The sequence below is a fragment of the Drosophila gunungcola genome, unplaced genomic scaffold (assembly GCF_025200985.1).
Source record: "Drosophila gunungcola strain Sukarami unplaced genomic scaffold, Dgunungcola_SK_2 000001F, whole genome shotgun sequence".
Classification (NCBI taxonomy): domain Eukaryota; kingdom Metazoa; phylum Arthropoda; class Insecta; order Diptera; family Drosophilidae; genus Drosophila; species Drosophila gunungcola.
Window position 1 is genome coordinate 274,429 of NW_026453197.1, and position 11,787 is coordinate 286,215.

The window sequence follows — 11,787 nt, forward strand, 5'->3', positions numbered from 1 at the left end:
TTTTCCCGCAGCCTCCCTCCTTCGCTGCTTTTCCTGCCAGTCGAAAGACGAAGAAAAATTTATGCGCCTGGCTGCGCCGGTCAGCGAAATGGCGCCAAGGTTCAAAGCTCCAAACAAAGGTTGAGCAAAAAGGGGCAGGGCCACTTAGTGGCCCCACTCCACTGGCCACATGATTGAGTTTCGGCCACCGTCGTTGTTTTCCCTCGCCATCGCTTGTGCATTCAATTTTATTGCAAATTGTTTGCAACAGTGTTTGAACTTTTGTTCTGGGCCGGAGCCCTGTATTTTTGTTTTTCGGCCATGCAAAACATGTCCCAACAGCCATAAAAAAAATGTAGCTGCACTGCAGCCTACCGAAGGGCAATGGGATACGCATACACGGAAAAGGGGTAAAAGCGGAAAAGTGTTTGCCCATCACGTATACGAAATGTTTTACGTTCAAGTAACAACTACGAGGGTTGCGAAAAAAATTCTGGAGGAATCTCCCAGTATTCTGTATTGCCTTTCATTGCATTAAAAGCATGGGTTCTAAAGTTGTTGATAGACTTGCTTAAATATTCATAAATTAAATTCACAGGAAAAGTAAGCTCAATGTGAGCTAACCAAATAGAGGTTTACAAAGTGAATGCTTAATTTTTATAATATTTAACAGCTATTGTCAATAAACTCTAACCTTAAGTTAAAAGTTAATTTTTTGTAAATATTTTTAATAAAATTGTTTTCTTCCATTAAATTTTAAAAAAATATTCGATTTTTTCCCTAGAAGTTTTATTTTAACATTTTTAAAGTCCTAATGTAGTGACTAGCAAAACCACTGTATGTACAATACACTCGTTTACAAAACTTTTCATGCTAGGAAATAACTATGCAAATAGTTAGTAAAGGAAATTAAATTTTATCTGTTCAAAAAATATCGAATTGTCGAACTAATACTTTAATAAGTATATATTATCCAACTTTTCAATTTTTAATCAAGACCGATACAGTTCCGATGGAAACCTAAATTACTGCGAATATATATTCATCACAATCAATCTGCCTTAAACATTATCAAGCTGATTTCTTCAATAATTATTTCTGAGTTCCTCCACCGCATAAGCAGAATCAGAATTCAAATGACTTTACAGCCCTCGAGGAGCGCGCCAACACAGACACATGCACTTATCGCAATTTCTGCTGCAATTATATACTTGCCAAAACAATGGCCACGAAATATAGAGAGAAATTCGCAAATTTACAGACAACTCAGGAACTCGGTGCTCCAAAGTGCAAACCACGCAAATGTTCAGTTTGGATTTATTGTTATGCGAAACTCTTCTTTTTATGTGTATATAAATATATGTTATATATTTATATGAGCCCCTCGAGTGCGCGAGTGTATTCGTGTGTGGCAATGCGGCGAAATGTGTTACAATTAATTTGGCACACACGGCGTATGCTGAATATTATTTGGTCTCTGCAATCGAGTAAATCCGCGGCAATTGGCAATTATACAAATTCTCTTCGCAGACAATTGCATGTGCAAAACAGACCAGTGGGCGGGGATAGGTGGTGTGATGGGGCGGACCGGGGTGGAACAACCATCCATGGCCATGGCTGATTGATGAGTCGACCTCCAATGATGTGACAAAGTGGAAGCATTGAAAACGTCGGTGGCCACCCATTTTGCCCGAGCTGATTCGGGGTTAGGTCAAAGGTCTGCGGTTGCTGAACTTTAAATGCTGCACCGACATTTGCATTTGAGCTTTAAAACTATCAAGTCCACGATGGATGGATGCATATGAATTACTGTCAGCTTACAGTGCACTGAAAGAGGATTTTTACATTACTCATTTATTATTTGTACAGCTGCAAAATTAAATATTTCTTCCCAAATAAACTAATTATTAAGAATTTTTTTCCTTGTCCCTTACTTAGATAAATTTAAATATATAAACTTCAATTCAATACGAAATTGGTAAACCAAAAATTTAATTGTTGATTACCAAAAAAACCAAAAAAAAACAGACAGAATTAAAGTATAAGTATTAAATAAAAACTTAATAATATAACCTCTATACTTATTAGTTTCATTTCTATACTGAAGTCTAAAACTGTAGTCTAGGGCCTTTTTTTTAAACTTCTTGGTATTGACACTTATCTTATTGAGAAATTTGTAAAACCCAAAGATTAAAATTTATGTAACAACAGTTTGTTTTCTAAGACATTTTTTGTTTGGGTGCACATTGTTAAAAAATAAGTACATTTTACGACAAATACTTGTATATAAAGAAATATGTACAAGTTTAATTAAAACATCAAACATGAATGATATTTAAGGCATTAAATAAGTAAGAAATATTCCACCAACACCAAAACTAAGTTGAACAAAATATATTTAAGGTACGACCTTGAACTAGAGCGAATTATGTCTAAAACATCGTTTTAAAACTTAAATTTTGAAACAAATGTTCCGTGCTTTTTTCCAGGTGCACTTACCTGTGTGTCAACAAAGAAGGGAACTATTATGGCAGCATAAAGGACCACCAGGGCACCGCCTCCAATGCCGATGATTGAACTAATGGCCACCAGCTCATGGAGCAGCGATGCGGGGCTTGGTTTTATGAGGAGGATGTGCCGGCAGGTGTCACAACAATGGGCGCACGCTCTTCGTTTATTCCAGAATGCTACACATACCCTAAATTCCACGCTGGGAATCCGGATCCCGGCCAGAACTTCAAACGCTTGCCGGGCGCTTCGTTTATTTACACAAAACTAGTTTATGCCCGAAAAGCACCATTCGCAGGCACTTAACAAGCGCTCCCGTTTATTATCTTAATTATTCCCAGCGTTTCGGCGGCGCTCTTTGACGCACCACTAGAGATTCCGATTCAGATTCGGATTTGGTTTTGGACTCGGGTCCGTATATCTGGGTCCGAGCAACTGCACCGTGTGAACAGGAGGCGGCAACTAAGCAAACCATGTCAAAATATCTGGGTGCTCGCTCATAGCAGCGCCAAATGCACGCCAACCGATTTGTTTATCCATTGGCTGCGTGTGCGTGAATTTGTTGGTTATTAATTGCAATGAATGGTACCGGCGTGGGCAGCTTTTTTTTTTATTTTTGGTTGTTTCTCTCTGATTTTTGGGTTCTGGTTTTTGACGGCGTCTAGCCGGTTCTATTTTAAATATTTAAGCGCCCTCTGGCGGATAACGGTCTGATTACGATAGTTTTTGTTAGATGTATCAGCGCTTCTCAGCACTGATTTTTTTTAAAACAAATTTAAAGTAACTTTAAATCGATTAAATAACTTATAAACAACTAAACAATTAATTTTTAAAGTTGGCAATTAATAGATAGCACTTATGTGTTGGGGAAAAATCTCTTTTCTGAATTACATATTTAATTCTGCATATCCTTTAAGCTTATTTTCTGCTGTTTTGCTAAGAAAATACTTTGGGAAGAGAAAATCATTACAATTAAACAACATAATTTGGATTAACTCAAATATAAGTTTTAAAACTAACTACAACAATGCAAACTAATGAACTTAAGTAGTGTTTGCTGCTTATCTACATTAACTTATTTACAACTTCCTTAATGGGAACTCCTCCCTGAACCCACTGCTATTAATTAATCACCTGACAAGGTGCCACATCCTCGATTTCCTCCCCGTCCAGCGCCTTAATCTGGCACTGGCACAGGAACTGCACGATCTTTCGCTCGGCATTTGATCGCTCCAGCGGACTCAGGCCGTCCAGCAGCATCTGAGCCTTGGCCAGCAGGCTGTTAGCCGGCGTAGCACTTCGCTGTTCCCGCTCCTGCTCCTGCTGCTCGTGCTGAATTTGGGCCTGCAGCTCTCGCGATTGTTGCAACACTGTCTCCATGTTGGCTATCACCGTAGTCAGTAGTTTGTCGGAGTTGGTAGCAGGCGGGGCAGAGTCCTCTACGAGGGAAGGTAGCTCCTCCACAACGGGATTCGCTCTGTCGATGGTTTGGGTTATCTCCTCGTTCATGGCCGGCGTGGTGGTGGTCACCTGCAACTGCTGCGATGCCTCCAAGTCCTGCGCTGGAGTGGCTTCGCTGAGGATAAAATCGTATGGCGTTGCCTGCTCCGCCTCGGACAGGATCTCGATCTCCTCGTCGTAAGGCAGCTCCAGATCGTCCTCCAGTTCGTCGTTGTCCGTGCTGTAGGGATAGTCGGCGCCCCATATTTGCTCGCCACTGGAGATGACCATACCATCCTGCTGCTTACTGGGATTCACCGATGCATTGCTTGCCTTGGGTGGTCGCCCGCGCCGCTTGATGTTCTCCAAAATTAGCGGAACTCCCTTACGAAAGTGTCGACCCAGGAATAGGAGCTCATTGAAGTAACGCCAGGTGATGGGCGTGGCCTGGTTGATCTGCTGGCTGCGGTATTCCCGGGCAAAGCGATCGCGCAGCTTCTTCCAACGCTTGTAGCACAGTTCCTCTGGGGAATTTAAGGCTTTTTTAAACTGACTATTCCCATTGACAGCAAAAAATCTCACCCGACACATTGAGGTTCTCGGAGATTTCGCGCCAGGCTTCGTTTTTGGCAGCCAGGTTCTTGGAGACCCTGATCTTGTGCCGGTCGTACAGCACCGGATGCATTTTGACCAGCTCGATAAGCTGCTCGTTCAGCAAGTCATCCTGGCAGTCCTCCTCCTCCTCGTCCTTGCGCCGCTTCTCCTGCTCCATGTCCATTTTTGGCCGCTTCTTGCGCTCCCTTGGCTCAAATCGCATTCCGTCCAGACTTTCGTTTCTCGCTAGACCTTGTTTGTAGTGATCCTTGAGGAAGAGCAGACGCGGAAACATGTCCCAGTAGGTGGGTTCGTCGGGACGCTCCTGGAAACGACGGAACTCCTTGCCAAAACGATCGCGAATGCTCTTCCACCGCGTAATGCAAGCCCGTTCGGAGGCACCCAACTTCTGGGAGATAGCCTTCCAGGCCGCATCCTTCTGGGCAGCATTCTTCACGCTCCTGGCGCTGTCCTTGTCGTAAAGGATCGGATGGCTCTCAATAAGTTTGATCAGCTCGCCGTCGTCCATTGATTTTCGCAATTATTTGTTATTATTTATTTTAGACGATCTGGCAACCAGGCGGGAAATATCGATAGCTGGTTGATTCAAGCTCCACCTCTACAAATAGCGTAGTCTGATCGGGAGTTCATCTGTTAATGCAGACTTTGTTCTTCAAATAGTAATTTAAAATATTTAGATATTGTTTCTATATGGAAAAAAAATAAATATTTGTATGCTTTTTTTATATGAATTTATTTATATCTCCTTAAATTAATTAATATTTTTATTAATAATATTTAAGAAATTTGATAATTTTGAAGGCTGAATGCAATATCAAATTTTTTCATTATCACTACTCAGATATTTAAACAACGCAATATATTAGTATTAGGTTTTGATAAGAATAACCCTTCACCATCGATAGTCGCAAAGTCATCGGTGATTCGATAGTGCCATTCATCCATCTCTATTGTGCGACCTGGCAACGCTGTGTGAACGAAAAATACGGCAGCGTGCTCCATTTCCACCCACGTTTTGTTATAATTAAATAAGTATTACGGTCTAAGACCGATTTTCCACTGCACCCGCAGCGCAGCGAAATCCAGGCGATTGGAAGTTGAAAGTTGGAAAAAGGAAAGAACGGATTTTCTTGCAACAGCGAGTGCGGCTGTGTGCGTGAGCATTGGAATTCGCCTCTGTGTGTGGAGTGCCTGTGTGTGTGACGGACCAAAAAAGCCGACATCAGCGCCCATTTTTTGTTGTTGATTCATTAATACGATACGCCCGTCATGCGCCAGTATTGGTGAGTTGGAGCAGCTCGCCCCATCTCACTCTCACCCAGCGGCGGCAGTCGAAGAAACAGTTACCGCAGAAAGAGCGCAGGGAGCGGCAGAAGAAGAATCAGCGGGAGCAGTCAACGTCATAAAATTTGTCACCGCACTTTTCACAAAAATAACAGTTGGTAAACCGCCATGATCCTGCTGGAAATCAATAACCGTATTATAGAGGAGACGCTGCTGGTCAAATACCGTAATGCCCAAGCAGGGTAAGTTTCAATTTTCCAGTCCCCAATTTCCCTTCCACCATTTTGGTTTATCTACTGCATTCCCCACCGTTATCACCATCGGCGTTGTTATCAGCTTCGTTGGCCCCTCTCACTCGCACCCGTTCTCCTTGCGGGGAACCAATTTCGGGTGTAGTTCCAGCCTTGGAACTTGGAACACTCATCGCTGCAGCTCTCTCCCTCCCACACACGAATTCAAGTACAGTGCTCCCCCTTCCCGTCGACCGCATTTGTTAATTCATTACAGCTCGTTTATCGCATCATTGGTGCATCATAACTATATAACTGACTCATCGCCCGAAGCATACAAATCAAAACTACTACTGGAACTCTAAACATCAAATAAGGTCCCCCAGGTCTACCTCTAACCTAAGACATCCGCTATATTCGACATTTCAAAAACCCGAATGTGTACAATGACAAGTTTTGAGAAGTTAATACCTTGAAAGTGTGTCAAGGGATTCGAGCTACGATAGTTAATCATTTAAATTAGCGACACGTTCAGAAGTCACGTATGTTATACTCAAAATATTGCTTATAAATAAAAATTTTTTTTTTCAAATTAATGTCAGATTTCAAAAATATCTTTGAACTTGATATAAAATACTAAAACCCAGGGAGCAAAAGTGGCAGACTTCGGCTATCTTTCCATTTGTGTCTCAAATGCTCCAAAATTAATTTTATAAGACGAACGGCATCCTGAATAATAAATCATATTATAACAGATGACTTGAGTTGGTCTACAATAGCCCTAAAGGAAATATGTCTAAAAAGACTTTCTCACGAGACAAAGTTTACATGTTAAATATGATATCGGGGCATATTGTTATTTTACCTTTGACCTGAATATTTAATTATATTAAAGCAGATTACTTGTGTTTGTGTGCAGATTAATTACTATAGTTACGATACTAACACGTTTTTCCAATAATAATAATAATTGTTCGTTTTAATCATCCTGGGCATTCTATTATAATGCTAAGGATAAATTTAAATCGTACACAATATTGCTCTGATATATTTTTTGGAGCAAGTGTCATTTTTTTTACCAATATTATCCAATCTTTGTCTCAAATGCTCCAAAATATACTAGACAGACGAATGGCATCCTGAATAATTATTTATACTACAACAGATGACTTTAGCCTTAAAGCTCTCCATTTCGTGTTTCTAATGTACGGAATCCTGTGTGGTTCTTATCAGAATTGAGAAGTTTATCGGGAGCTATTTTATGGCATAATTTAGAATTTTTCTCTAATTTCTGTGTGAGTTTCTCCCCAAATTACAAATGTATTTAAAATGCAAACTTAAGTCTGTATAATTAATCAAAATGAAAACAGATACATCGAGTAAGCATACATTTTGTTCAAAACGCAAAAATTTGTTGTGAATTGTTTGTGTGATTCTTTGTTATTGGTTCGTTTTTTAAATATAATCAAGAATAAACGGGTTTTTGAGATAAGATATGGTGGGGTGTGGAAGCATGACTAATAAGCAATCGATCTCATACGTAATGTTTTAACTCTCTTTGCAGACTGAAGCCTGAATCGATAGACATAAGAATAGCAGACTTTGATGGTGTGCTTTATCACATTTCCAATGTGAACGGCGATAAAACGAAAGTTCGGGTTAGTACTTCAAATAATTTGTATTGTAATACCCAAACTTCGCAACATTACTTACTTTTCTTGTGTTCCAAAACAGATCAGCATTTCGCTTAAGTTCTACAAACAACTGCAAGAGCATGGAGCCGACGAGTTGCTGAAGCGTGAATATGGCAGTCTGCTCACAGACACGGAAGAAGGTCTGATCATGCTACCACAGCTCAAGATCGTCTTTAAAAAAAGTTAACTACTCTGTTTATTTCAGGCTACAATGTTTCTGTACTTATCAATCTGGAGGAGATTCCCGATGACTGCGAGCAGATTGCAAAGCGAATCGGACTGCTGAAGCGAAACTGTTTCGCGTCCGTGTTCGAAAAGTATTTTGACTACCAGGAGCAGGGTGAAGAAGGCCAAAAGCGAGCCGTAATTAATTACCGCAACGATGAGACTTTGTAAGCTCGAAAAATAGGTCAAGAAATTAAGGATTGGCGAATAAACTATTTTCCTTTCGCAGGTATGTGGAGGCCAAGCCCGATCGTGTCACCGTCGTCTTTAGTACCATTTTCCGGGACGAGGACGACGTCATAATCGGCAAGGTATTCATGCAGGAATTGAGGGAAGGACGACGAGCCTCGCACACCGCGCCGCAAGTGCTCTTCTCGCACCGCGAACCGCCGCTGGAATTGGCAAACACGGACGCCAGGGTGGGCGACAACATCGGCTATGTCACATTTGGTAGGTTAAAAACACATTTTGAAACTATTTCTCCGAATTCGATCTTTAATTCTAACTCAACAAAAATGAAATATTTAGTAATAAGTAATGTTTTAAATCAGGTGGTCTGGAGCCAAAGTTTACATGTTAAAGTAAGATTTCCTTTTTCGTGTCTACAATGCTCCCAAATCAAATGTGTCGTTAAAATCATCTTGGAAATTCTATTATATTTCCAAAGATAAATACTTCCGTGGACAATTGTGCAACAATATATGCGTGGGAGTCAAAGTGGCATTTTTAAAAACTAACAATTTACCTGTGTCTCAAATGCTCCAATATCAACTAGTTAGACGAACGGCATCCTGAGTAATCAAACATATTATAGCAGATGACTTGTGTTCGTGTACAATAGCTCTTTTGTTTTACCCAAGCGAACTTATATTTTTAATGGAGACAAAGTTTACATGTTAAAAGCACAAAAATCTTTTTCGTGTCTACAATGCTCCAAGAACAATTGTTTCGTTAAAATCATCTTGAAAATTCTATTATATTTCCAAAGATAAATACTTACGTGGACAATTATGCAACAATATTTGCGTTGGAGTCAAAGTGGCATTTTTAAAAATTAACAATTTACCTGTGTCTCAAATGCTCCAATATCAACTAGTTAGACGAACGGCATCCTGAATAATTAATTATATTATAGCAGATGACTTGTGTTCGTGTACAATAGCTCATTTGTTATACCCAAAAAAAAACTAAGATTTTATACGGAGAAAAAGTTTACATGTTAAAAGCATAAAAATCTTTTTCGTGTCTACAATGCTCCAAGAACAATTGTTTCGTTAAAATCATCTTGAAAATTCTATTATATTTCCAAAGATAAATACTTACGTGGACAATTATGCAACAATATTTGCGTTGGAGTCAAAGTGGCATTTTTAAAAATTAACAATTTACCTGTGTCTCACATGCTCCAATATCAACTAGTTAGACGAACGGCATCCTGAATAATTAATTATATTATAGCAGATGACTTGTGTTCGTGTACAATAGCTCATTTGTTATACCCAAAAAAAACTAAGATTTTATACGGAGACAAAGTTTACATGTTAAAAGCATAAAAATCTTTTTCGTGTCTACAATGCTCCAAGAACAATTGATCGTTAAAATCATCTTGAAAATTTTATTATATTTCCAAAGATAAATACTTACGTTGACAATTATGCAACAATATTTGCGTTGGAGTCAAAGTGGCATTTTTAAAAATTAACAATTTACCTGTGTCTCAAATGCTCCAAAATCAACTGATAGACGAACGGCATCCTGAGTAATCAAACATATTATAGCAGATGACTTGTGTTCGTGTACAATAGCTCTTTTGTTTTACCCAAGCGAACTTATATTTTTAATGGAGACAAAGTTTACATGTTAAAAGCACAAAAATCTTTTCCGTGTCTACAATGCTCCAAGAACAATTGATTCGTTTGAATCATCATTGGCAATCTGATATTGCATCGGATGATTTGTTTCGTGCACAGTTTTGCAATAATTTATCCTGAGGAGTCAAAGTGGCACACTTAAATAAATGCCTTTAATTTGTGTCTCAAATGCTCCAAAATCAACTGATAGACGAACGGCATCCTGAATAATTAATTATATTATAGCAGATGACTTGTGTTCGTGTACAATAGCTCATTTGTTATACCAAAAAAAAAAACTAAGATTTTATACGGAGACAAAGTTTACATGTTAAAAGCATAAAAATCTTTTCCGTGTCTACAATGCTCCAAGAACAATTGTTTCGTTTGAATCGTCTTTGGCAATCTGATATTGCATCGGATGATTTGTTTCGTGCACAGTTTTGCAATAATTTATCCTGAGGAGTCAAAGTGGCACACTTAAATAAATGCCTTTAATTTGTGTCTCAAATGCTCCAAAATCAACTGATAGACGAACGGCATCCTGAATAATTAATTATATTATAGCAGATGACTTGTGTTCGTGTACAATAACTCTTTTGTTTTACCCAAAAAAACTTAGATTTTATACGGAGACAAAGTTTACAAGTTAAAAGCACAAAAATCTTTTTCGTGTCTACAATGCTCCAAGAACAATTGTTTCGTTAAAATCATCTTGAAAATTCTATTATATTTCCAAAGATAAATACTTACGTTGACAATTATGCAACAATATTTGCGTTGGAGTCAAAGTGGCATTTTTAAAAATTAACAATTTACCTGTGTCTCAAATGCTCCAAAATCAACTGATAGACGAACGGCATCCTGAATAATTAATTATATTATAGCAGATGACTTGTGTTCGTGTACAGATTTATTACCATAGTTACGATGCTATAACGTTTTGGAGTAAAAGTGGCATATTTTCCGGCTTTACTCCGATTTTGTGTCTCAAATTCTCCAAAATCAACTGATAGACGAACGGCATCCTGATTAATTATTTATATTAAAGCAGATGACTTGTGTTTGCGTACAATTATATTACTGCTGCTAAAAATATCATATTCATGAAAATTATGGCTTGTGCTTTAAATACCAAAGACAAAGAACAGAAACATCCTGAGTGATAGTGTATTTTACAACAGACGACTTGTGTTCGTCTACAACATAATCTAAACTTTTATTATAAACCCATTGCTTTTCAAATGCATAACTGCAACATGTTATTTTTTATTTTTTTTAGTGCTCTTTCCTCGTCATACCAACAAAGAAACAAGGGACAATACCATTAATCTAATTCACATGTTTCGAGATTATTTGCACTACCACATTAAGGTGAGAACTGTTCAAATCTTAAAGTACCTCACATACTGATCGTAAAATTTTTTAACAGTGTTCAAAGGCCTACATTCATTCCCGCATGCGTGCAAAAACTTCGGATTTCCTCAAGGTGCTGAACCGTGCAAGACCAGAGCCGAAAAACACAGAAAAGAAAACTATAACGTGAGTTGTGGATTTTCCATAATATTGTCTAATTTAATAACACCATTTATTGCTTGCAGGGGGAGAACTTTCAAGCGCATCGAATGATGTGTGCAGTATATTTAGTTGTTTTTATATAAATATAAAAAATAAATTGTGTACTAAAATGCAAAACCCGGACATCATTTTGGTCAAGCAGTGGAAAATCCAACAAAAACTAAACAAGATAACAAAACAAAGTATTCCAATACAGAACCTTAAGGCTAAATGTAAGCTCAGCAGCATAATGAACAAAGAATTAATAGTTACGCGTTAATAATTGAATTGTATGTGTTTTGTGTCGAGTCAGCCTCAAAGTTTGTGTCTCCGTTGTTACAGTCATGAGCCGAGTCAGCATCGCATTTTAAACCCACAACATAAGTGCAACATGAAAACTTATAC

General features: G+C 38.5%; 3 protein-coding genes across 3 annotated transcripts in view; 1 reads left to right on the forward strand and 2 right to left on the reverse strand.

The window, feature by feature from the left end:
- LOC128261459 (calmodulin-lysine N-methyltransferase) overlaps positions 1 to 2,660 on the reverse strand; it is a 30,690-nt gene extending 28,030 nt beyond the window's left edge. The window contains 1 exon segment of the mRNA XM_052995174.1: positions 2,479 to 2,660. The gene's annotated coding sequence lies outside the window, so the exon portion shown is untranslated.
- Positions 2,661 to 2,677: 17 nt separating this feature from the next.
- On the reverse strand, positions 2,678 to 5,105 carry LOC128261458 (uncharacterized). The gene is made up of 2 exons (XM_052995173.1): positions 4,510 to 5,105; positions 2,678 to 4,451 (listed from the first exon to the last, which is right to left on the reverse strand). The coding sequence occupies exons 1-2, from the start codon at positions 5,048 to 5,050 to the stop codon at positions 3,610 to 3,612; spliced, it is 1,383 nt and encodes a 460-aa protein (XP_052851133.1). The 5' UTR covers positions 5,051 to 5,105; the 3' UTR covers positions 2,678 to 3,609.
- Positions 5,106 to 5,473: 368 nt separating this feature from the next.
- LOC128261844 (actin-related protein 2/3 complex subunit 2) lies at positions 5,474 to 11,520 on the forward strand. The gene is made up of 8 exons (XM_052995746.1): positions 5,474 to 6,068; positions 7,621 to 7,714; positions 7,791 to 7,890; positions 7,956 to 8,142; positions 8,205 to 8,425; positions 11,108 to 11,199; positions 11,258 to 11,367; positions 11,427 to 11,520. Exons 1-8 carry the CDS (start codon positions 5,995 to 5,997, stop codon positions 11,452 to 11,454), a joined length of 906 nt encoding a protein of 301 aa, XP_052851706.1. The 5' UTR covers positions 5,474 to 5,994; the 3' UTR covers positions 11,455 to 11,520.
- Positions 11,521 to 11,787: the final 267 nt, after the last annotated feature.

What these genes read in the sequence shown, in the direction of transcription:
- LOC128261458 (XM_052995173.1), bottom strand. Translation starts at nt 5,050, where the DNA reads ATGGACGACGGCGAGCTGATCAAACTTATTGAGAGCCATCCGATCCTT. An exon ending in CGAGAACCTCAATGTGTCGG is followed by an intron (nt 4,452 to 4,509) that starts GTGAGATTTTTT and finishes TAAATTCCCCAG; the next exon opens with AGGAACTGTGCTACAAGCGT.
- LOC128261844 (XM_052995746.1), top strand. Translation starts at nt 5,995, where the DNA reads ATGATCCTGCTGGAAATCAATAACCGTATTATAGAGGAGACGCTGCTG. An exon ending in GCGATAAAACGAAAGTTCGG is followed by an intron (nt 7,715 to 7,790) that starts GTTAGTACTTCA and finishes GTTCCAAAACAG; the next exon opens with ATCAGCATTTCGCTTAAGTT. An exon ending in CATCGGCTATGTCACATTTG is followed by an intron (nt 8,426 to 11,107) that starts GTAGGTTAAAAA and finishes TATTTTTTTTAG; the next exon opens with TGCTCTTTCCTCGTCATACC.